The sequence below is a fragment of the Anguilla anguilla genome, chromosome 2 (genome assembly GCF_013347855.1).
Source record: "Anguilla anguilla isolate fAngAng1 chromosome 2, fAngAng1.pri, whole genome shotgun sequence".
NCBI lineage: Eukaryota > Metazoa > Chordata > Actinopteri > Anguilliformes > Anguillidae > Anguilla > Anguilla anguilla.
The window spans coordinates 23,146,309-23,172,241 of NC_049202.1; the positions used below are offsets into that span (position 1 = coordinate 23,146,309).

General features: G+C 43.0%; 1 protein-coding gene across 1 annotated transcript in view; it reads left to right on the forward strand.

Moving 5' to 3' along the window:
* fam160b1 (family with sequence similarity 160 member B1) overlaps positions 1 to 24,123 on the forward strand; it is a 40,005-nt gene extending 15,882 nt beyond the window's left edge. Inside the window, exons 6-17 of the mRNA XM_035405033.1 lie at positions 2,094 to 2,300; positions 12,139 to 12,335; positions 13,264 to 13,378; positions 15,573 to 15,649; positions 15,961 to 16,153; positions 16,514 to 16,677; positions 17,471 to 17,614; positions 17,822 to 17,912; positions 18,874 to 19,017; positions 20,080 to 20,220; positions 20,667 to 20,770; positions 21,277 to 24,123. Coding sequence (XP_035260924.1) covers positions 2,094 to 2,300; positions 12,139 to 12,335; positions 13,264 to 13,378; positions 15,573 to 15,649; positions 15,961 to 16,153; positions 16,514 to 16,677; positions 17,471 to 17,614; positions 17,822 to 17,912; positions 18,874 to 19,017; positions 20,080 to 20,220; positions 20,667 to 20,770; positions 21,277 to 21,382 — 1,683 coding nt within the window. The 3' untranslated portion in view covers positions 21,383 to 24,123. The remainder of the gene's footprint in view (positions 1 to 2,093; positions 2,301 to 12,138; positions 12,336 to 13,263; positions 13,379 to 15,572; positions 15,650 to 15,960; positions 16,154 to 16,513; positions 16,678 to 17,470; positions 17,615 to 17,821; positions 17,913 to 18,873; positions 19,018 to 20,079; positions 20,221 to 20,666; positions 20,771 to 21,276) is intronic.
* The last annotated feature ends 1,810 nt before the right edge of the window (positions 24,124 to 25,933 follow it).

The following is a 25,933-nucleotide window of genomic DNA, read 5'->3' on the forward strand; positions in this document are numbered from 1 at the left end:
ACTTAGTTTCGCTATCTTATTTTGCGGAGGGGGTGGGGTAAATTTGAAAATACACCACAGAAAGACGTAGCCTATTGAATGACGTAGAAGTGAATGCACCGAGCAGCGGTTTGTTAGCTCGAGTGTTGGAATGTAGTTTTTAACCAACCATTGCTCAGCCTATTTGACTTCTCCGATGTCTTCGTTCGCCGTGCTTTCAAAAAGGGCTTGTTAATAAAAATCAGATAATCCACAGAGCTTTAAAAAAATCTGATTATTTAGTGGTCTTGCCGATGAAAATGCACCTATTTTATAAATGAAGTTGTAAGCAAGCCTTTATTGCACTTGTACTTCAAAGCTTCCGGTGTTCATGGCGTTGTGGTGTTCATATCCCTTCAAGATTAAACTGTTACGCTATCTTTTTGATGATTAGCTGATTTTACTAAATCTGATCCTATAAATGTTTTGACGTGAATGACAAGACAACACGGGGATTCCCAATGGTTGATTACGGATTATTTATTATTATTATGATCATTACATATTCTTCATGAAATTGGCACGCTTGTTAACCAAGCAAATAAATTAATACAATTTTAGATTGATTGTTATGCAGGCTACGTTGCGATTTAAGTTTATGGTAATTCTTGAAAGCGTTTACTTTCTCACGTATTTACGAGTTAACGAAATATTACCAAATTAACAAACTGAAAAAGGTCTCTCACCAAAGTATTCACTTAAACCCATAATCAACAGTCTTGAACAAACGTGAAATACACGATGTAATCCCACTGCAGACTGCGAGAGCTACTAGGAATATAGAGCTTTAAGCAAGCCTTTGCGCGACACAAACGGAACCAGTGGAGACACGCTACGCGCCACGTCGTGCTGCTTCGCCTTGCTGCTTACGCGACGCTTACGCGACGCGTGCGGTGGGTGCCCGGCGTAAGCAAGCCTTTGCGCGACACAAACGGAACCAGTGGAGACACGCTACGCGCCGCGTCGTGCTGCTTCGCCGTGCTGCTTACGCGACGCTTACGCGACGCGTGCGGTGGGTGCCCGGCGTAACAGTACAACTACGCTTCAGTTACGCGCGCGGTCGATACGCGTGCGGTGGGTGCCCGGCTTTAGGCTACAGTTGCTACAGCTGACAAAGAGGGCTGCGTAGTTGTGTAGGTCACTCTGGATAAGTGCCTGTAATAATGACGATTATGATTATAACGAGAGGAGCAGTCTCACAAGCTGTTGCAGTGTCCAGAAATGAATACAGATAAAACTAGCTAATAAAAAAGACATTAATCAAGCATCTAAGTTAGTTAGGAAATTTTGTATCATGCTTCTCAGTAGAATTTTGAATGTAACAGAACAGAATCTTTAAAGCCATTTTTCTCACTTTTTCTTTTTTTTTTGCACGGACAATGCATGTAAACTCTGTCATTGAGTGTGAGATAGACGGAGAGAGAGGGCTTTGAATGTGGACCCAGCTCAAATTATATTGTTAAATAAAAAGATAAAACATTCTAAGTACTATTTTGTCATGGTAATTGAGTTAATTTAGCAGAAGTGCCCCTTTTAAAGTGCAATATGTAACTTTTCTTGAGTATAAATTTTGGTTATATAGTGCTCTATTCTTGAAGATAGAACTTCTAGATGGACAATGTGCTCTTTTAATTGTTCTCACGCCACCATAACTCAAAATACAGGCCTATTTTGCTTCAATATTTACAAACAATACAAAGGTTAACAAAGCTTTTATGGTTTTAAAGTACATCTAAAACTACCTTTTAGCTCTTGCAAACTGTTATTCCTTGTATCAAGAGCTTGTCAGAGCTATAAGATAGATTTAGATATTAAAAAAAGAAAAACCTTTAAGAAGTCTCAAGAGGTTATGTTTTCACAGTCTTAAACTTTTTTGGCTTTGCTACACCCCCCCCCCCCCCCCCCTTTCGGACACCCACCACCACACCAAGAGATCAATTCCACAGGAAACACTGATATGAATATATACAGAGGTCAATACTGTTGGTCCAACAGTTAGATAAAGAAGTGTATGCTGTAGATGGCAATGCGCAGTTTCCCCAGGAGAAAACGTACGTACGATTTTTGGTCCACAGAACCGAGCCAAGGCCGGAGCTTCAGCTGTTACCGGGTCGGAGGGTGTCGCAGGCGACGCGGCAGAACCAGGCAAAGCCTCGTCTCCGGACACAGGCCAGCTGGAGGGGGCGAGAGATGCGAGGGCGGAGCCTCAGAACACCACCCCGTCCAACCACAATCACAGCTACAACCTGGTCAACTCCCTGCTCAATCTCACCAAGAGCCCGGTGAGTATGCCCAGTCACCCTTCTTCAAAGTAGGAGCAGCAGTGTAGTGTAATGGGTAAGGAGGACCTTTGTAAAAGGTCACAGTTTCGATTCCCAGGTCGGACACTGTCGTTGTACCCTTGAGCAATGTACTTAACCTGAATTGCTTCAGTATATCCAGTTGTATAAATGGTTGCAATGTAAATGCTGTGTAAAAAGTTGTGTAGGTCACTCTGGATAAGTGCCTGTAATAATAATGGAACAGTACTGCACCGAGGGTCAGTCGTACTGGCATAGGTACCGCACGTTCTGATCTTCTGTGCTACATGTACCTGTATATACAGTGGCCCCAAAAAGTATTTGGACACTGAAGCCATGCTTAGAAATTTATGAATTTTATTGAATTACATAACAAAATGTCAAACCAAATAACATTTATGTTAAAGATAGATGCCTTAAGCACACTTTTCAAGCAAAACATTTCACAAAAAGATGTTGGTTGGCTTTTAAACAATAAAACAATAGATATACTAATGAAAATGAAGACAAAAAAGTATTTGGACACTCAATAATGCCTTCAATAAAGATCACAGTTTAAGTGTTTTAGTATTTAGTTTGCCACCCTTTACTTCGCAAAACTTCTTGACAACGTCTGGGCATGGAATCAGTTAGTTTCATGAACAGCTGTGGTGAAAGTTTCCTCCACGTTTCAGCCAGCAAAGCTTTCAATTCATCCACACGAGTGCATCGACGGCCTGACATTTTCTTCTCCATTGCATCCCATAGATGCTCTATAGGGTTTAGGTCAGGGCTCTGGGACGGCCATTCTAAGACTGAAATTTTCTTTTTGGCAAAGTATTCTTTCAACAGGCGGCTGGTATGTTTTGGATCGTTATCCTGCTAAAAGAGCCACTTCTGTCATTTGAATAATTTCTTTGCTGATTTCTGTAAGTTTGCATCCAAAATGCATCTGTATACTTCAGAGTTCATGATTCCATCAATGCACACAAGCTCACCAACACCACTGTAAGAAAAACAGCCCCAGACTTTCACATTTCCACCTCCATGCTTTACAGTACCTTTAGTGCAGTCCGGTTGGAATTCTTCTCCTGGCTTTCTCCACACAAATGCTCTGCCATCAGATCCATGGAGGTTAAATTTGGACTCAGAAAATAAGACAGTTCTCCAAAAGCTGCCGTCTTTGTGCGCATGTTCTTTTGCAAATTTTACCCTGGCTTTCCTATTCTTTAGGCTAATGAATGGTTTTCGCCGCATTACTCGCCCTCTGTACCCATGCTCATTGATCCTGTTTCGAATAGTCTGTGAACTGAGTTGTATCTGGTAATTCTTGTTGATGTCTGAGGCAATCCTTGCTGCTGTTTCTCGCCTGTTTTTCTTGATGCTACCAACAATTATCCTGTCCAATTTGCTGGTGGTCTTTCTGGGTCTGCCTCTGCGCTTTCTGTTCTCATTCACAAGTCCTTCATCTTTTAATTTTTTACAATATACCCAACTGTGGAAGATGGGAGATTAAGTTTTTTGCTGATCTGTCGAATAGAGTTGCCTTCTTTGTGCCAACAAATGATGCTAGACCTTTTCTCAGAACTTACTTCACTTTTCTTAGCCATTTTTGCAATTACTTTCAAACAACTGCTCCAAGATCATTTATAGTGGGTAAATGAGTCAATTATCCTTAATTTCACACAGGTGCTCCAACCACAGGTGTAGTTCATCATCAAATTAACCATGGACATGTTCCACTAAGTTTCACAATCAGTATAGGTTTGAGTGTCCAAATACTTTTTTGTCCTAATTTGGAACAGTATATCTATTGTTTTATAATTTAAAACCTAACAAACATCTTTTTCTGAAATGTTTTGCTTGAAAGGTGTGCTTAAGGTATCTGTCTTTAACATAAATGCCACTTGGTTTAAAATTTTGTTATTTAATTCAATGAAATCCATACATTTTTAAGCGTGGCTTAAGTGTCCAAATACTTTTTGGGGCCACTGTAAGAGAGCAAAGCCAGCACAAGGATTTTGGTGCCCTAAGCAAGAAGTAATTGGGGGCAACCGACCACAGACCGGGGTGGAGGGGAGCGGGCAAGCAATTGTGAACTGTGTGGGTGGGGGGATTTTTCGGCGATCGCGAACCAGGAAACCGGCACAAGAACAATAGCATCCAAAAAGCTAGTTGCAGTCTCTGAATACTGCACAATTAAAAAGTCTTTTAAAAAAACGAAAGAAACATTTATGACCTGAGGTCTGTGGCCCCATCCATAGTTGTGGCCTGTATAGGCCATTTATGCCAGCAATCAGCTACAGTGGTCACTGATTTCAGATGACACTTCTGCCGTGAGAGATCTTCCCGGCAGCGGCAGATTTGCATATATTTTCTTTGTATTTCTACAGGAACTACTTTTGTTTGCAAAACCACCACCAGGTAGCAAATGCGAGCACTCAAAACCATATCTGACAGTTAACACTTCAGCTGTGGCACTCATGAGCAGAACCGTGTTATCTCCGCTCTTATTTTAACTGGAAAGGAGAGGAAAATCCATTTTGAAGATAAGCTGAAAATAGGGACATGGTTGTTACCCGTAACATTTTTGTGTGTATTTGAGTGACATTTACGTCTATAAATGGTTATTCAACAAACTTTGTGGTCTGACTGTGAAACTTAATAATAGTCAGATAATTTTGAGCAATAATAGTCAGATAATTTTGAGCACGGTCTAAAGTCATCCATGTTAGTTTCACTTAGGATTTAGGGTAGAGTTTGTAAATGTAACGCATCATAAATGTAACACAGTAAATAACTTTTTGTTCACTGCTGTTGTCATTTGAGAATTTTATATGCAGAATTCAGTCCTGTACCAAATGATTAATGGAAATTTATTATAAGCACACACCAGATTGGTCTGCATTGGCTATTTGGTTTTGTGTGAATTGTTTTAAATTAGAATGTATTCAAGGCAAATTTCCCGTAGTCGTTCTTTTTTTTTTTTTTTTTTTGAGGCATTTTTGAGAGAGACCAGCAAAGATGTGCGCAGACCATCATGCCTACATAAGAACTGGAGATGGTAGGAGGGGCCAGGCGGTGAAGCCTAGGAAGTAATGGGGAAACCATCTCTACTGCGCATACTTCAGAGCAAAAGCACTTGCTGCTCATTGAAGTTAATGTAGAAATCCAAGGTGATTTAACAACCAAGGAAAACCTCATCTGTCCATTTTTTATGATTATAAATTTCATTATGTGCAGCAGTTTCTGAAACAATGGTTGTTGTGGTCCAGAAGTCTTGGGAAAATGTACTGTCAATTTATCCTCGGTAACACTGTATCCTACAGTAGCTTACAGTGTGAATATAGTTTATTCCACTGATAATTTTTGATGTTGGATCGTTCAGACACAGATACATTGCAACAGATACATTGATCATCTGAACAAACTGTTGCGCCGAGTTGTGGAATTGCGAGGTGGACCAACTGAAATGTAGCCTTTAGCCGCTTTTCCACCAAAAGTCCCAGGAACTACTTTTCAAGGAACTAAAAGGTTCCTTCAGCCCATTGTTGTCTGCATTTCCACTGCGGTCTAAAGTCCCGCGAAGATTAGGCAAATTAGCCCACTGAAGTGTGAAAAAGCGACGTTGCCGTCGGTCCATCTGTCCTATGATTTCTTCTGTAACCCCATACTACCACCGAAGTAGCCTACATTATTTTCTATATAATGGACAGCCCGGAGGGGTTTATTCCACTTATATACAACGGATTGCCAACAATGACTATATATGGAACTTGGACCGTTGTTATGCAATAAATAGGATATAACAGGCCAATAGTCAGATTGTAACTGTTTTATATATCCTCTCAAACACATTCATTATGTTTTTATGCGAACATTCGCTTTCATGTCTTAACATCCGAGGCGACAGAATGCATCCACATTCCACAAATAACTGGCAACAACAGCAGAAAACATGCACACGTTATAAACAATTTGCTGTTGAATTGATTACTTTCTCATCGTCAATTCCATATAGGCTAATCGCAAAATGACAAGAATAGAACTCGGACTTGCGTGAAAATTTAAATTAGCAGTGCTACAGCCACCATTTGCTTTCCTTCAAAGTCACTGCTAGCCGAGCAGCGAAGTGTGCCCTCCAGATGCAAACCATGCACCATAAATTAGTCCATAGTCTTCCTGGTCTTTTTGTAGAATTGAAGAATGGCAGAGTAAAATTACGGCAGTCTGAAAAAGCAAAAGGGACAATTACTAGAATTAACCTGTTATTGTACCCTGACAAAAAGTGCGGAAGGTGATTTCCAGTTTGCTTTTACTGTATCACCAATTTAAATTATGCAGAACTACCGCATAGCTCACATAACTGTATCAAACGTTTTGAGTCAATTACAACGGGCTAACAAAGAAAATCCGGAAGAAAATATTCAGCAACCGAATTAAACCGTTTGAATGTTTTGGTACGTAATATGCTGTCCTAGCACGAATGCTTAGCATTTTATAAAACAAATACTAAAGCAAGAAAAGAACAGAAGAGCACACGTTATAATTCCAAGACGTTGGCAGGCTATAACCAAAAGTAGGCTACTGCGCCGCATAACATACAAGTTTGATTTCAAGTTATTATGAAAATAAATCGGTTTGCGGCTGCAGATTTTTTAAAATGGCGGTTGAAATGAAACACTGCTAGTAGTCGACCAATCAGAAATTTTCAGCGATTGCGCCCCACCCCAAAGGTTCCAGTACTTTTGGAAAGTACTACCCCCTGAGCAGGAACTTTTTTGGGGGTAAAATAAAGTCCCCGGAACTTAATTTAGACCCTAGTTCCTGCGGTCGAAACGCACTGAGTTCCTCAAAAGGTTCCTAGTTCCGGGGTAAAGTTCCTGCGGTGGAAACGCGGCATTTGTAATTTCATCCCACTATCTGTGGTCTGGTGTTGCTGTTTCAATATCGTTAAAACCCTTTTTCCTTAAATATATTGGCTTATGCAAATTTATCATCAATTTATCCTCGGTAGCATCCTACAGTAGCCTACAGTGTGAATATAGTTTATTCCACTGATAATGTTTTATGTTTGATCGTTCAGTCGCTTAAATAGCCTGCCAGAGGAGAGACAGACACATTTGCACATCCGCATTCCGCATCAACAACTGGCTATTGTCAGGCAGTGGGGGTGTGAAGACAAGCCAAACTCCAGTAAACTGCCCTCAAATTTAAAGTCATCCTGTCAGACTTGGCCTATATTATGGAGTTTGTTTGTTTAACACCCAACTCCTAAAAAAATGAAAACGTTTTTATTAATAGGCTAGCTGGCAAGTATTAACTGTCACAAACTTGCTACGCGACTGCTGTGGTCATAGCTTTTGAGTTAGATTTCTGTAACATAGTGTGATGTGCCAATACGCGCCTGTCCTAATATCCAAGCTCTGCCACTGGGCAGTGGTTAAAGAAAACATGTTTTCGCGTGTGTAGTGATTTTAAAAGGGTAATACCTCCCTTATTGCCTATATAACAAAAACGCTATATTTCAGAAATACAACTATTGGAATTGATCCAGCTGTGTACTTTAATTCAAGAAAATGGTTTTGCAATGAATATGCATGAACGTGTTGTGGGAAGTAACAGAAGTAATAAAAACACAGCCTTTTAAATGTTTAACGACCACATATTTGTGTAAATTTTTAATGTTCTATTTGCTCGAAGATTTGTAAGAAAGCAAGTGAAATCTCCGTTCACCCAGCAGGTTCCTTCTGTTTCGCAAATGAGTAATTAGAGGCGTAAATTGGACAGTCTGTCATCAAAGAAATTGATGAAGAGTGTTACATTAGGCCATCTATCGGTCATGGTCATTACATAGGCTTAAGATCATGTCTGCAGTGTGGTATAAAGCATTTTAGTTTTACAAATGGGTGTTTTTTATTTTTATTTTTAAATTATGGTGAAAAGGAGATGCGTTTTTTCGATTCCCAATTCCCAACTTGCTGCCAGTGTGAGATGATGCATACCCCGAGGAAGGTCAGACCGATTTTTCAGAAAACAGAGTTTGACAGTTTATTTTTAATCCATAATAGCATAAATGCTACAGTATAATCAAATAATAATATATATAAATCGCTGACTTTCCAGAACATAAGAAAATTGTTGTTTCCTTTAATACAATGTTAAAAAAATGAGCTGCTTCCCTCGGCTAGTAATAACTATCATTGGGGAGAAAGGATCTAGTTTTTGGCCAATCGTTTTCCGTTTCAGGAAACTGAAAACTGAACTAGCTCTCGATTTTAAAGTTTATGGTATTATGTTCGGTTTTTATTATAACAAAAAGGTTAGATTTTTTTATAATTACCCAATTGACTTTGGTTCGTATTAAATCCTATTAAAGAAAATAGCTGTTATTTTCTGATAAGTTAGGTAATAAATTTTGTATTCAATTCTCTACCACTGTAATGTATTATAACGTGCAAATTGCGAACTACTTTTAAACACATCACTAAAAAATGACATTTTATTTAGGCCTTTTCAACCAGAGGAGGCTGGTCCATAGAGGCAGAGGAGATTGTCCAAATTCCCTTTTTTCATATTTACGTTTCCCCGTTTTTTATCGAGCAGTAGCTAGCTACTTGCGTTAGCCAACGCAACAGTTAGCTTGTTTTAGCAGCCCTGAAGGACTCTAACGGCGAGAATGGATTTGGAGGAGAGTGGTGCTGCTATTGCTAACAAGGCAATTAATGGCAGCATGAGTGAGGGGGTCACAGAGGGGCAGACGCAGAGAGTGGGATGGGGAAGAACATTGTGGATTTTTTGTTGTCACAGCCATTCCACAGTTTGGATTACGCAGCAAAAGTAAGGATCAAGACTGCTGGACGACCAACTCCACAGATAACCATGATCAAAAATGCTAGACCAGGACACCAGAAAGATTCAAAGCTGAATAAGGTCTGGTATGAGAGGGTGTTGCGTAAAATTCCCTCTGTAACGTACAGGGTGCTGCGTCACCCCTCGTTGGACTGACAGGCTTCTAGTGACACATTACGCACACACGAGATTCATTCCCATCCATGTGCATCCTTTGTGTTGTAATATGATATATGATAATATGATATTTGTTCCTTATAGGAGATGGGGATAGACTTCAGGTGTATTACCTTACCTTAGTTGTATAGTAAGTTTGCATTAGGTTGCTAGTTGGACTATCGCTACATTTGAACATAAGAACATAACATAACTTGAACATAAGAAAGTAGAGATAAGTAGCCAACTAGTGTAAAATAACATGACGCCGTGGGTTGGTTTTCCTCCTGTCCTCCCCAGTTTTTTAAGCCACCAGCCGCCACTGCTACACACTATGTACATAGTAGTGCTGTGTGTCATGGTTACGTATACTTGTAGTACTGACACTCCTTATGCGTACCCCTGCAGTTCTGACCCTTTGTGCTGTATTTCAGGAATCTCAAGAAAGTGAACTATCGCTTTGTAAAGTTATCGTAATGTTGACTAATAGTTATATGGTAGTTATGGTCATGCGAAACAATCACATATAGTACATTTATTAAAAGAAGATATCTACTGTCTCCGTGTGTCCCAACAACATAGGTTACCTCAGAAAATTTCTTAAGAATCCTTTTAATAATGCTCTTTTATTGAGTGCACATTCAAGATTCTATTCAAATTTAAAACCTTGGACTTGACAACCCAACACAAAACTTGGCAACACAGCTGAAATTTTGGCGCGTCAGTTATATCATGTTTAACGGTATGGGGAACACTACTCTGTGCTGTGTGGGTTACATGACCCTGCAATACTAGGACCTTCTGCATTGCACAACCAGCAAAATACCAGTGCAGTGCTGACCCTTTGTGTTTGAGTGTCAGTGTTATATACCCCTGCAGTACTGACCTTCTGTGTTTGTTTGTCATGGTTATATTCTCCTTCTGTACTGACCCTTTGTGTTAGGGTTATGTACCCCTGCAGTACTGACCTTCTGTGTTTGTTTGTCATGGTTATATCCCCCTTCAATACTGACCGTTCGTGTTAGGGTTATATATCCCTGCAGTACTGACCTCCTATGTTTGTTTGTCATAGTTATATCCCTCTTCAGTGCTGACCCTCTGTATTTGTGTTTCATGATTATATACCCCATGCTGTACTAACCCTGTGTGTTTGTGTGTCAGAGTTATATACCCCTTCAGTACTAACCCTCTGTATTTGTGTTTTCAGGGTTGTATATCCCTGCAGTACTGGCCCTGTGTGCAGTATTGACTCTCTGTTTGTGTCAGGGTAATATATCCCTGCAGTACTGACACTGTATGTTGTTTGTCAGTTAGGGTTATATATCCCTGCAATACTGACCCTGTATGTTGTTTGTCAGTAAACCTGCGTTCACACAGCAAGCAGCTCAGTTGATGGGTTGCTCAAGTTTATTAGGCTGAGGGTGGGGCAGGAGCTTCCCATTGTATCCTTTTAGTGGTCTCGTGCAACTATATATTACTGAAGAGAAATAATGGTGTCATCAAAGACTTACAGTATATTTGGCATATAGCCACATATAATTTCATTTTGTTTCTATAGTTATGTAAGGACACTGGTAAATATTTGTTATTGCTATCTTGTTGGCCATATATGTCTTTGTATCTCTCTCACTAGTTAGCCACCTGGCTAGCAACCTCTCATTAGCTGGCTAGTTATCTCTCCATATCTCTCTCACTAGTGTGCTGCCTAGCTAGCAATCTGTCTATCTCCCTCACTCACTAGCTAGCAAGCAAGTTGAAACTGCCGTCCAAGTGTCATTTTCAGACGCTTATCCCTGTACTCTTTTTTTAAAAAACATTCTATAACACCGGGCACAATTGTACCATAATGATAAGTTGTTCATCCATTTTTCCTCACTGAGTGAAACGTTGACTACGTTTACATGCACACTAATTTTCCACTATTATTCCGAATATGACAATATTCCGAATTTGATACGTGTCATGTAAACAGCATATTCCGTTTGGATATTCCGAATTAGGCCTTATTCCGAATGTAGCATTTTCCGATTAAGACATGTGGGATACGCTGATATTATTTGGGTTTTAGGAGCATTCTTTGGACATGTATACAGCGCATTTAGAATATGCGTCTCAATTGGGGTTTTTACCGCAGTTTGCGATACACAGCCTCTTGCCTGTTTACGGTCAGCTCTGTGCGTTGTAAACAAACCAACCAGCCAACAGTTTGCAAGGCTGGGGTAGAGATGCATGCACTAAAGAAAAGTCCATATTTCTGGTCAGAAGGAGAAACACACCTACTTTTTAAACATTATGAAAGACTTGGATATCAACAAGTTTTTGGATATGTGCAAATATCGCAACGCCGACCTTTTCAAGAAGGTGGTTGAACGAATGAAAGGGGGGCTGTAGCCGTAGGACGTACATCATTATGTTAATCGGAGTATGGCTGCATGTAAACGGGAATATTAATGGAATATTCATTTTCATTAGCCATGTAAACAGCTTAGTAGGAATATTGTCTTTTTCGGAATAAGGGCAAAAACCGGAATAATTTGGCATACACATAGTCAATAATTCGCGAAATTGGTATCATATTGGTTGGAGAAATAGGAAGCCCGAAACTCAGATTGGCAGTTGACGGGTGATGCCCGCGAAAAGTTAAACTGTGGGCTACATTTTTCGGGCAACTTTGGTTGCTCAGTTGCCCTGTTGCTCGTGTGGCTGGGTGTTGCTTAGCTACATAGAGAATGAATGGGCTTTCGGAAACTCAGTTAACGAGTTGCTCGCTGTGTAAACGCACTGTTAGGGTTATATATTCCTGCAGTACTGACCCCCTTGTGGTTTGTTCCAGGATGGGCGGATTGTTGTGAAGGCGTGTGAGGGCCTCATGCTGCTGGTCAGCCTGCCGGAACCTGCCGCAGCCAAGTGCTTGACAGAAAACACAGCACTGTGCCAGCTCCTGACTGACCGACTGACCACCTTCTACCAGGCCCTGCCACTGGCCATGGATCCTCTGGACATCGAGACTGTGGAGTCAGTCAACTGGGGGTGAGCGTCTCTGCGCTGGGCTGTGGGAGTGATCTCTGTGCTTCTGTGCTGGGCTGTGGGAGTCATCTCTGTGCTCTTGTGCTGGGCTGTGAGAGTGATCTCTGTGCTCCTGTGCTGGGCTGTGGGAGGGATCTCTGTGCCGTGCCGGGCTGTGGGAGTGATCTCTGTGCTCCTGTGCTGGGCTGTGGGAGGGATCTCTGGTTTGTGCTGGGCTGTGGGAGTGATCTCTGTGCTCCTGTGCTGGGCTGTGGGAGGGATCTCTGTTCTGTGCTGGGCTGTGGGTGTTATCTCTGTGCTCCTGTGCTGGGCTGTGGGAGGGATCTCTGTGCTGTGCTGGGCTGTGGGAGTGATCTCTGTGCTGGGCTGTGGGAGGGATCTCTGTGCTGTGCTGGGCTGTGGGAGGGATCGCTGTACTGTGCTGGGCTGTGGGAGGGATCTCTGTGCTGCTGTGCTGGGCTGTGGGAGTGATCTCTGTGCTCCTGTGCTGGGCTGTGGGAGTGTTCTCTGTGCTGGGCTGGGCTGTGGGAGTGTTCTCTGTGCTCCTGTGCTGGGCTGTGGGAGGGATCTCTGCTGTGCTGGGCTGTGGGTGTTATCTCTGTGCTGTGCTGTGAGAGTCATCTCTGTGCTGCTGTGCTGGGCTGTGGGAGTGATCTCTGTGCTCCTGTGCTGGGCTGTGGGAGGGATCTCTGTGCTCCTGTGCTGGGCTGTGGGAGGGATCTATGTGCTGTGCTGGGCTGTGGGAGTGTTCTGTGTGCTGTGCTGGGCTGTGGGAGGGATCTCTGTGCTGGGCTGTGGGAGGGATCTCTGTGCTGTGCTGGGCTGTGGGAGGGATCTCTGTGCTGCTGTTCTGTTGTGGGCTGTGAAGTGATGCATGTCTTATTCTCCAGTATGAATATGTGCGTGTTTTATGTGCTTGTGTGTTCGACAGGTTGGATGCATATAATCTAAAGGAGGATGCAGCCGCTTTCGTGGGGAAGCGAACGCTCATCTCCTTCCTCTCCTGGCTGGACTACTGCGATCAGCTGATCAAAGAGGCACAAAAGGTACCTGCTGCGCCCCCTTCTGGCCTCTGGGTACCACTGACATCATCATTTGGTAGGCTCTCCTAGGCCTGTGTGTACTTTAGGCACTTTGATGGGAGGCTTCTTTAACTTCAAAATGGGTAGGGAATGTGCTCTCAACCACTCATAGCTTCAGCTACATATATTAGGGCTGGGCGACATACCACAGTGATTTGACAATGCAATAACGGTCATCAACACCTTGAGGTAAATTGCCGTCCTTATTGTAGGGATTGGCTGTTTTATTAACACAAAATAGATAAGTGATGTCGTTTTTCCCTGAATGCATTTCCTAAGGCCTCTGAAGTTCAGACATTCAATACCGCCTCAGTTAAAAGAAAGGCAATACACCACATGGTAGTGATGACCGTAAGTAATTGCATCTGGTAATTATAGTGTCGGTATATCGCCCTGCCCTTGCACATATTAGGGGCACGCGGTAATATTAGGGCTGTATTGGTAGCGGCTAATAATTGCTCAAAATGAACTTGGTAGTATTGGACTGATGCTAATACGCAACATACATGCACCAGAGGGGATATGCATTTAATATGCTGATACTGTAAATTAAGTGAAAATATTCTGCGATTACAGTGACGCACACATGCATATCTGCTCCCTCACATACGCACATGCAATCTCGGTTATTTGTATTACATTCCCACCAGCAGCCAAAAGAGGGTGGTGCAGGTGCAGTGTCTCAGGCTTACGCCGGGCACCCACCGCACGCGTCGCGTAAGCAGCACGGTGAAGCAGCACGGTGCGACGCGTAGCGTGTCTCCACTGGTTCCGTTTGTGTCGCGCAAAGGCTTGCTTAAAGCTCTATATTCCTAGTAGCTCTCGCAGTCTGCAGTGGGCTTACATCGTGTATTTCACGTTTGTTCAGGACTTTTGATTATGGGTAAGTGAATACTTGGTGAGAGACCTTTTTCAGTCTGTTAATATGGTAATATTTTTTAACACATGTAAATACGTGAGAAAGTAAACGCTTTAAAGAATTACCATAAGCTTAAATAGCAACGTAGCCTACATAATAATCAATCTCAAACTGTATTAATTTATTTGCTTGGTTAACAAGCGTGCCAACTTTATGAAGAAGATGTAATGATAATAATAATAATAATCATCATAATAATAATAATAATAAATAATCCATAATCAACCATTGGGAATTCCCGTGTCGTCTTGTTATTCACGTCAAAACATTTATATGATCATATTTAGTAAAATCAATTAATCGTCAAAAAGATAGCGTAACAGTTTAAAGGGATATGAACACCACAACGTCATGAACACCGGAAGCTTTGAAGTTCAAGTGCAATAAAGGCTTGCTGACAACTTCATTTATAAAATAGGTGCATTTTCATCGGCAAGACCACTAAATCTGATTTTTTAAAGCACTGTGGATTATCTGATTTTATTAACAAGCCCTTTTTGAAAGCACGGCGAACGAAGACATCGGAAGAGTCAAATAGGCTGTGCAATGGTTGGTTAAAAACTACCTTCCAACACTCGAGCTAACAAACCGCTGCTCGGTGCATTCACTTCTACATCATTCAATAGGCTACGTCTTTCTGTGGTGTATTTTCAAATTTACCCCGCCCCCTCCGCAAAATAAGATAGCAAAACTAAGTTTGCCTTTTTCCCAGGTTCCAGTTTTAATTTTTTTTTTCCTGCCAGGACAATAGAAAAATGAAAAGGCTTGTATTTTTTAGCTGCTTATAAAATATCTGGTGTTTATCTGGTTTTATCTTTCTCCACTACTGCAAGAGGGAACTAGGGACACACCCCCAGTAATATAAGGATGAAATATAAATCAGAGCATGTATACCTAGCATTTTAGGGCATATTTCTGTGTATAAACAGGCCATCGTGACGCGCGACAAGCCGAAAAAATAGAACAGAAGCGAAAAACTACGCTTCAGTTCGCTTGTGTCGCGCGAGCTTCGCAGCCGGTTCGCGACGCGTTCGCATCTGGTGGAGACGACGTCGCCCGCTGCCGTTGTAATAACAGTACTTCAACTACGCTTCAGTTACGCGCATAGTGCGCTCGCGGTCGATACGCGTGCGGTGGGTGCCCGGCTTTAGGAAGTGAATCCGTGTCATTTCCTGTAGCTTAGATGTGCTGTAGTAATACTTTGATGGCCTAATTTCACTTAGCGTTATTTCTCTGCAGTCAGCAGGGGCGGTGCTAGCTCGAGCAGTGCGGGACAGGTTCTTTGTGTCAGTTCTGGAGCCCCAGCTGATGCAGGCGTAAGTCACCTGTTTTGGGTTGGTGTTGTTAACAAAGACTGCTTATACTAGCTCTGACTCTGTTACTCCTGCTGATACTTTGACTCTGTTACTCATGCTGATACTCTGACTCTGTTATTCCTGCTGATACTCAGACTCTGTTATTCCTGCTGATACTCTGACTCTGTTACTCATGCTGATACTCTGACTCAGTTACTCCTGCTAATACTCTGACTTTGTTACTCAGGCTGATACTCTGACTCTGTTACTCCTGCTGATACTCTAACTCTGTTACTCCTGCTAATACTCTGTCTCTTGTGCTGTGCCTTCAGCTCAGAGTTGGGTATCCTGACATCAACGGCACTGCTGAATCGGATCATTCGGCAGGTGACTTCGGAGTCGCTCCTGCTGGAGACCGTGTACTTCATCTTAGGGGAGGAACGGGCGGCGGAGTCTCTGGCCACCATTAACCGCATCCCCCTTAGACACAAGCTCATCGAGCACTGTGACCACCTGTCAGATGAGGTGGGTGAAACCAAAGAATGAATACAGCTGTGCAAATACAGGAAGTTTGGGTTCACCATCTAAGCCCTTATTCCTTCATTGTAACTTCCAGTAACAAGTTATCATTAGCTTATGCTTTTTAATAAGTGTTTGAAGTGTAGAGGTAAGCCCTCAAGACCACAGATTAAAAGATATGGCTTATGCCTTTATTTAGTGATGTTTAATAAGGGATGCCTTTGAGATTGGAATGCTGGCTCAGTTTTCGGCTGGACCGTGACTGACTGAGTGAGTGATGAAGTCACACCATTGGTCGGCCGGTCCAGCCATATACTAGGTTTTGACCTGGTCTTGTTTCTCTCTCTCTCGCCCTCTGCTGGACAGATCAGCATCATGACGCTGCGCTTGTTTGAGCAGCTTCTGCAGAAGCCGTGTGAGCATGTGGTGCACAACCTGGTGCTGCGCAGCCTGGAGGAGAGGAGCTACGCCGAGAACAAGGGCCCTGAGGAGCGCGAGGCGGTGGAGAACGGCACGCTGCCTGAGGCTGTGTAAGAGACGCACACACACACACATGCGCGCACACACACACACACACGCAGGTGTACACGCGCCCACACACATACACACACGCACCCACATGCACACACGCATACATGCGCACACACACACACACGCAGGTGTACACGTGCCCGCACACATACACACATGCATACATGCGCACACACACACACACAGGTGTACACGCGCTCACGCACATACACACACACGCACACATGCACCCACATGCACACACACGCACCCACACGCACACACACTCGCACCCACATGCACACACACACATACACATGTGCACGTACACACACACACACACAGGTGTACACGCGCCCACACGCATACACACACGCGCTCACACACATGCACCCACATGCGCACACACACACGCCAACATGTGTACACACACACACACACACGCAAGTGCATGCGCTCACATGCATACACATGTGCATACACACATAAACATGCGCAGACACACAAGCATATACATACTCTCAAATGCACACCCACAGACACACGCACACACACAGACACAACAGTACACACGCGCACTTGCACACACAGACACATGCACATGTACATCGCATTCACTTTGCCGGTCAGCACTGGCACAGTTCAGATTGGATACCTGCCTGCGGGGGCCACCAACGCTCTAGAATAGTGACTTAATCGAACTTTCAGATTTTTTCCAAAATCCATGTCTGTATCCTTCGTTGTGATCCTTAGTTTTAAATATTGTTTGTGTTTGTGTGTGTGTGTTTGTTCGCGTGTGTGTTTTGTTCACAGAGACCTGGAGGAAGACCCTTTGTTCACAGACCTCTCCCCAGACAACAGGCTTTCCAGTCCTGATTGGCTGAGCGCCTCACCATCTCAGAGTCCAGACCATGCAAAGACTGATGGGAAGACGGAAGTGCATAAAATTGTGAACAGGTATGTAACATAAAAATGTGTTTAATGTAATTACTGCTGTGCATATTATATTATGAAACCCAATATTGTGTGCTAGTTCGGTGATGAACTGTGTCAGAATCGTATATAAATGAAATTCCGTGGGCAGAGATTTCTGCTGTAATCACGACATGCTTTTGAAGTGACCTCAGTACAGTATTAAGGAATGACCCTTTTTTCTCTCGGTAGTTTCCTGTGTCTGGTCCCAGACGAGGCGAAGTCCTCCTACCAGGTAGAGGGTACAGGGTATGACACCTACCTGAGAGATGCCCACAGACAGGTGAGACTCCTCCCCCATGTGCTGAGTAACCACACTCCTCCTCAGCTGTTCTGTAACCACATCCTATAACACAACCTCTCCTCAGCTGTACTGTAACCACACCCTATAACACAACCTCTCCTCAGCTGTACTGTAACCACACCCTATAACACAACCTCTCCTCAGCTGTACTGTAACCACACCCTATAACACAACCTCTCCTCAGCTGTACTGTAACCACACCCTATAACACAACCTCTCCTCGGCTGTACTGTAACCACACCCTATAACACAACCTCTCCTCAGCTGTACTGTAACCACACCCTATAACACAACCTCTCCTCAGCTGTACTGTAACCACACCCTATAACACAACCTCTCCTCGGCTGTACTGTAACCACACCCTATAACACAACCTCTCCTCGGCTGTACTGTAACCATGCCCTATAACACAACCTCTCCTCAGCTGTACTGTAACCACACCCTATAACACAACCTCTCCTCAGCTGTACTGTAACCACACCCTATAACACAACCTCTCCTCAGCTGTACTGTAACCACACCCTATAACACAACCTCTCCTCAGCTGTACTGTAACCACACCCTATAACACAACCTCTCCTCAGCTGTACGCTAACCACACCCCATAACACAACCGTGTGTGTTTACCATAACCCTGCCTCAGCCCCACTATAAACACATCACAGACACAGAACTTGGTCACACACCAAAACCCCTCCTCTCTTTCCACCACATTATAGTACTTTCACTCTAGCGTGTATACTTCTGTTTAGATCAAACCGATCAGTCAGTTGAGTCATTCATGGATTTATTGACTCATTGCTTGGTGCAATTATGGATCAGTCGACTCATTAATTGACCAGTTTAGAAGTATGGATCAATTGACTCATTGTTTTACTGATTCATGGATGAACTGAATCATTAGTTGGTGGGGTTTACCACCATTTTGTCTCTCCCCCAGTTTCGGGAATACTGTGCTGTCTGTCTGCGGTGGGAGTGGCGGGGAACACCTAAACCTTTTGAGAAGTGTGACCTACAGACCCCGTTTTTTGAGGGGCACTTCCTCAAGGTCCTGTTCGACAGGATGGGTCGGATCCTGGATCAGGTGGGCGGAGGGGGGGGGAGGAGGGGTGGGGGATGGAGCGGGAGAGCTTTCCGTTTACTAAATGTGGTTATAAAAAGGCATCATCAATGAGATACTGTCCTGTTCTTTTTGATTTGACCAAGTAGGCTGTGTATACAGCTACTGAAATGCAACAACATCAAACAGTGGAACATTTACCTAATATTATGTATGTGTGTCAGAATGTGTATCTGAATGTATAATGAGTACCAATGTGTGTAACAAATGTGTTGGAACTGGTTTGTGTAATAAGTGTGTGTCTGAGCTGAAATTTGTAATCAGTGTGTGTCCAAGCTGATATGTGTAACGAGTGCGTCAGAGCGGATGTTTGTAGTGAGTGTGTCATAGATGATGTGTGTAATGGGTGTGTCAGAGCTGATGTTTATAATGAGTGCATCAGAGCTGATGTTTGTAGTGAGGGTGTCAGAGCTGATGTTTGTAATGAGTGTGTCGGAGTTGATGTTTGTAATGAGTGCGTGTCGGAGCTGATGTTTGTAGTGAGGGTGTCAGAGCTGATGTTTGTAGTGAGGGTGTCGGAGTTGATGTTTGTAATGAGTGCGTGTCGGAGCTGATGTTTGTAATGAGTGTGTCAGAACGGATGTTTTAATGAGAGCTGATGTTTGTAATGAGTGCGTGTCGGAGCTGATGTTTGTAATGAGTGTGTCAGAACGGATGTTTTAATGAGAGCTGATGTTTGTAATGAGCGTGTCAGAGCTGATGTTTGTAATGAGTGTGTCGGAGTTGATGTTTGTAATGAGTGCGTGTCGGAGCTGATGTTTGTAATGAGTGTGTCGGAGCTGATATTTATAATGAGTGCATCAGAGCTGATGTCTATAGTGAGTGTGTCAGAGCTGATGTCTATAGTGAGTGTGTCAGAGCTTATGTTTGTAATGAGTGCGTCAGAGCTTATGTTTGTAATGAGTGCGTCAGAGCTGATATTTATAATGAGTGCATCAGAGCTGATGTCTATAGTGAGTGTGTCAGAGCTGATGTTTGTAATGAGTGCGTCAGAGCTGATGTTTCTGCCGTCTGCTCTGTTTTCAGCCCTACGATGTAAATCTGCAAGTGACATCGGTGCTGTCCAAACTGGCACTTTTTCCCCACCCCCACCTGCATGAATACCTCCTGGACCCCTACACCAACCTGGCCCCCAGCTGCCGGTCCCTCTTCTCCGTCATCGTCAGGGTCCGTTTGTCTGCCTGTCTCTGTGTCTGTCCTTTCACATTTGGGCCCAACTGCAGTGTGAAATGTAGTACTATTATCATTTTTATTATGGGGCTCTTACCCAAACCTCCTGGACTGTCAAGTCATAAAACATAAGTGCATATTATAATGACTGCAACAACAAGTGCATTATGGGTGCACATTTGTAAGTAAAACAAATGGTGAAACTCCAGACTGCATCTGGCTCCCCTGTCCTGAACTCGCTCTGTGAACTCTTTTCTATATCTTCACACTTCCTTAAGTTCTGCACATGCTGATTCTGGGTATGTTGAGTATGTTTGTCAGGATTGTTGTCAGTTTATGTTACTGTCTCTACATTAACTGGCACTTTCTGGTGCCTGCAGTGTTTGTCTCTGCCGTCTTGTCTTTATCTGGAACTTGATCTGGACGATGCTGGTCTTCCTCAGGTGGTCGGGGACCTCATGTTGAGGATTCATCGCATTCCCGATTTCACCCCCAAACTTCTGCTGGTGAGAAAGAGACTGCTGGGACTGGAGCCTGAGGGGCCAGGGTAAGCTTATGGAATGCGTGTGTGCGTGTGGGTGTGTGTGCATGTGTGCATGCGTGCGTGCGTGCGTGTGTGTGTGTGTGTGTGTGTGTGTGTGTGTGTGTGTGTGCAGGCACGTGCATGTGCTGTGTGTTGTGTGTGTGTATGTATGTACATGTGTGCGTTCGCGCACGTGTTGTGTTTGTGTGTGTGTGTGTGTGTGTGTGTGTGTGTGTGTGCTCATGTGTGTGCACACGTACACGCGTATGTGTGTGTGCTTGTGCAGGTGCCAGACATTGCTCTGTTTTAGCCATAGTGGGGCAGCCTTTCAGTCTGGACAAGGTGCTTCTTTTTATATTCCTGAATAATTAGTTTGAGGATGCATATATATTGCCTTTGAGCAGGTCTGAGGTCTGAAAGTTTTGGGCCATTTTTTTAGTTTAAAATGTGCTTGTGCATGTGCAGACTTTGTTTTGTATGGTCATTCACTTGTTTTTGTTTGCTTATTTATTTGAATTGTTTTGTTCCAGCATCGACCACTTGACCCTGCTGGAAGGCGTGATCGTCCTGGAGGAGTTCTGCAAGGAGCTGGCGGCCGTCGCCTTCGTCAAATTCCACGCCGCCTCCTCCCCCTAGCAACGGGGTTCCACGCTCATCAGCTCTCAGATCTCCAGCCCAGCGGACAGGAGGACAGTTTCGGGGGAGTGAGATGGGGGGGTGTGAAATGACATGAACCCGAAACCCATATACTTTCAGGGAAGGATAAGTGGAGGATGTCTGACATCTGGACTCCTTGTGAGTGACTGGGCAAAATGGGTGAATACAGGATGTCTACTTTCTTTTTTTTCCTTTTACTTGTCTGGACTGGGATTGGGTTGGAAAAGGAATAGTCTCTCACAGCTGAGTCTCTCTCTCTCTAAATGCTTTTCGGTCCTGTCCAGCCCCGCTTTCTGCCTTCATATGCAATATTACTGCCTTCTCACATCCAAACCGGGAAATTGTCCTCAAGGGGGAGCTCTTACCTTCAAATGCGATTTTATTTGGAAGACTTCCAAAACAGATTTTTTTTTTATATTTCTTATGTTTCCAATGTCTAACGATATGTAAAAAATAATTTTAAGAACTCAAAGATCTGTTAAAAGAGTAAAAGTTAAAACGGAAAGGCCAAACCAATGCCTACAAGATCACCTGAGGGTAAAAAAAGGAATTCCACTGCCATGGTTTTGGAGGCCTGCTTCTGCAGCAGAGCTGTGTCAATGTAAAGCTGATGATCATGCACTGAGCTGTGGAACCGTTGCAGCAAAACCCCGGTTTTGAAACAGACCAAAGCGGTGCCGAAGTTTGGCTGAGGATTGGTGCAGGGTGGCTCTTGGGCCGCAAGATCATACTCCTGACTCGGCCTGTCAGTGCGAGTATCCTCCTGCCTGAAGTGTGGAATCTGCTGAGGGTTTTGAGTTAAATTGACAGTGCGCTTGGCCCCTCATACAGTACCGTGGAAAACTGTTTTAAATGTTAACATTTTAAAAAAATAATATTTTTTTTGTCCATTTGACTCCTCTCCTCACTGTACACTTGTGTTGTCTGTGCCTTTGAAGTGGTTATGATGTAAGTACAGTATTACATTTTTCAAAATTGTATTTCTGGGTATTGTCCTAAACATGTTATTTATAAGGGAAAAAATTATTGGTTTGTGAGGGTCGTGAAGTGATTTGTAGGGGTTTAATATGGATTTTGTTTACAGCTCTAACAGGTGACCACTAGCTGTACTGCTCTGTATTGATTAAACTGAATCTGAAGACAAAGGTTTGAGATTCAGGTGAATAGATTCTACAACAACTGGGGTCAGTGGCTTTCCACCAGAACAGCGGTCCACACCGGATCGCCCCATGTTTGGAACGCAGTGAAATCGGAGTCCATCCTTTCAGGACACCAGCGAGAATCCCTGGGAGATCTCAGCTGGTCTTCGAACCCCCAACCTTCCGGGGCCAGCTCAGAACTGGCAGGGACCACACGGCCAGCAATCGTTCTGTAACCGTACGGCTGTGGCTAACGCACCAGAAAGCTCTTCTGGGCAGTGTCTGAGCAGAGGTCGAATCGGATTAGCGGTCAGCCAGGATCGTTTTTCAATTTCCCGTACAAAACACCCGTTCTCCGCCCTCCCTGTTTTTATAGCGTCTGTGCAAGGATTGCAGCCTTTTAAGTGTTAAATAATAATTGCACATAGATTTCATCATTTTTAAATTCTGACCAGCTTCTCATACCCTTGACAGGTTGGCCATTATCTGTGTTTTTGTACTGTGCAATTTTTTCATGAACCAAAAAAAAAACTTAAGAGACAAGTTTCAGGAGTGGTTGTGCCAGAAAGGGGGGAGGAAAAGAAAAGGCATATTTGTGATCATATTTTTATCCATGCACATTTTATACCAATAGTCACTGTAAAGCTTTGACAGACTTGTAAATAGGTAAATGTAAAATTGTGGGAGTTGCGATGACTCGACTAGTCAACTGGTAATGCATGCATGTACATAATGTAGATTTCTCAAGGCTTTGTCATGATGAATGCATTGTTCTCATGCAGTTTCTTACACAGCATCAGTGTAGTAATACTGCTGCTGTGTAGTGGAAACGGCGTATAGTTTTTGCTGTCCATACCGTGTTTTCACTGCAGCACTTCTTCCTGACATTGGGGTGCAGTTGCCTTACTTAAGTGTTACTCCACACTCGCAGCTTTGTTTCCACGGTGAAGGTTTTCATGGTTTCCATGTCATAGCATAACAATGTTCTAAGAAGACTTGCTTTGTTTAATTTCTTTTGACAGTCGGTGCGAAAAGTGACCCACCGCAATTTCTGTTGCGCCTTGAGGTGACAAGGTGTGACTCCTGTATTTTTTCTGTGTACAGTTTGGATGTAGACCAACCACTGTTAAAATCGGCGAACTTTTACTTCTGTTGATTTGCTGTACACGGCTTGTGGAGTTTGGGTCGGAAGAGGAAGCCGGATCTGATGGCCCACTGTCTGTTTCTGCACACAACCTGCCTCCTAGCATTTCAGTATTAAGTGTTTTATTATTAATAGCGTGCTACATTTTATTCATTTTAGAGGGGGATAAAACGACATATCAAATTAACCGGTGTTATGCTCCCAGCACCCTCTGCAGTTGGCTAGCCAATCCTGAGCTGGGCCAACCACATCTGATCACTCCTGCACTTTATACTTTTTCATCTCTCTCCATCTGTCTCTCTCTCTTTCACTCTCATTCTCTCACATGCTACCTGTGTACAGTGCTTTTCAGAGCCACAACATGTGCTGGTTGCTTTGCATTATTGCTATTGTAAGTTACTTTAACAGTCTCTGAGTCATTAAAGTTCTTGAAGGCACTTCTTGGTGTGAGTTGTGTTATTTCTACAGAATGAACGTGGGTTCCCTAGGTGTGATGTCTTTTGGAAGGACCAGTCTGGAGAAAGTGAATGGTGTAAGAGGAGTATTGGTGATACAAAAAACACCCTGAGAAACCCTGATCTTGCTGAAAAAATCTCACTAACACTGGGATCTTTTCAGTGGCTAGACTATGCCTGTATTTAATGGTATAATTAATAAAATTAAACCGAAAAGAATCCCTGATATTACAAATCACCAGAAAACTGGAGTCAGTACTTCTAGTTTGCAGACACACACATACTAACCGGGTCACTGCATAATCTGACCTTGAGGAATCCTCTCAATAGGTGCAACATTTTTCAACCCAACTCCAACTTCTTTCCCCAAACCCTAAAGCATAGCTCTTCAACCTGTGACCAACTCTAATCCCTGACTGCCAAACCAAACATCTGTCCCTATTGCTTCCATCGTAATCCCGAACTCCCTAACCCCAAAGCCCAACCCTACTCTAATCAAATTCATTGCCCGTTTAGAGGCACTTAATTATGTATTTAGAAACGTTCCATTGGCCAATGGGTTGGAAACATCAAGTGAGGTCATGTAATTTATGCAACACTTGTATTTATCTCTTAAACCTGCACTTTTTGTGCCTGTGGTTCTCTGTTGTTCGTTTAATACAGTTTAATGTTCACTAGGGAAGTTTTGTTCTTTTTATAATTTTGTTTAATGTCCATTATGGCAGCTGACAAGTTGTCAAGCAAGTGCACTAGCACTTGCTGCCCCTCTTAGGACAATGCTTTCTCCCACTAGGGAATTACTGTACCTCAATTCCTGGTCTTTGCACTAGTGTTTGTTCCTCATATCTGATAGTGTGAGGTTTGGCAACTGAGTAATGCTGCTTCATTGATGAAAGATACAACCCAGAAATGTTTCAATGCCTCACATATATTGAAAAAAGTTTTACAGCTTATTCTTTATTATTGTATTACTTAAATTCAGAGATATGATTATTATTAAGCTAATGTTTTGATGAAAATGAATGAATTTATTTGTATTTGAAGTCTAATAAAGACCCGGACGCAGGCTGAGCGATATTTCTCCTTTTGTAATTGAACTAAATTTCCCCGCAGGAGGTTAATGGTACAGGTATCCAACTGTGTTGTGGCCTGTGAGACCAGTCTGGATGTTGCAAAATGCTTATGTGGACATGGAACTATTGAATATAAAGTACAGAAATAAAACAGCAGATTTAGTTCAGGAATATTACATGCATAGGGACAGGAATTACAATGACTATTTACAGATTTTTACAGATGGGTCAAAGGATCCAATAACAGAGGTAACAGGGGCTGCAGTGGTGATTCCCAGTCACCAGACTGGAATCAGTAAAAGAACGTCAGATTATTTGAGCATTTATGCTGTTGAGCTAATTGCAGTTCTGTTAGGATTAGAGTGGGTGGAAGGAGTGACGGCAAATAATATACTCATCTGTAGTGACTGTATCAGCATTGTCAAGCATTAAAACAGGATCAGGAAGTAATCACCAAGACATATTATATGAACTGTTGTTTAATAATTCAAGGATAACTAATCAAGGGAAAAACATAAAGTTCATGTGGGTACCAGCACATTCAGGAATCCAGGGAAATGAAAAAGCAGATAAGTTGGCGAAGGAGGCGGTCAGGAGAGAGTATGTGGACCTTAAGGTCAAACTTTCAAAATCAGAGGGGAAAAACATCGTTTGGAGGGGAGTAATCAAACAATGGCAACAACATTGGGATAGTGAAACAAAAGGAAGACATTTATATA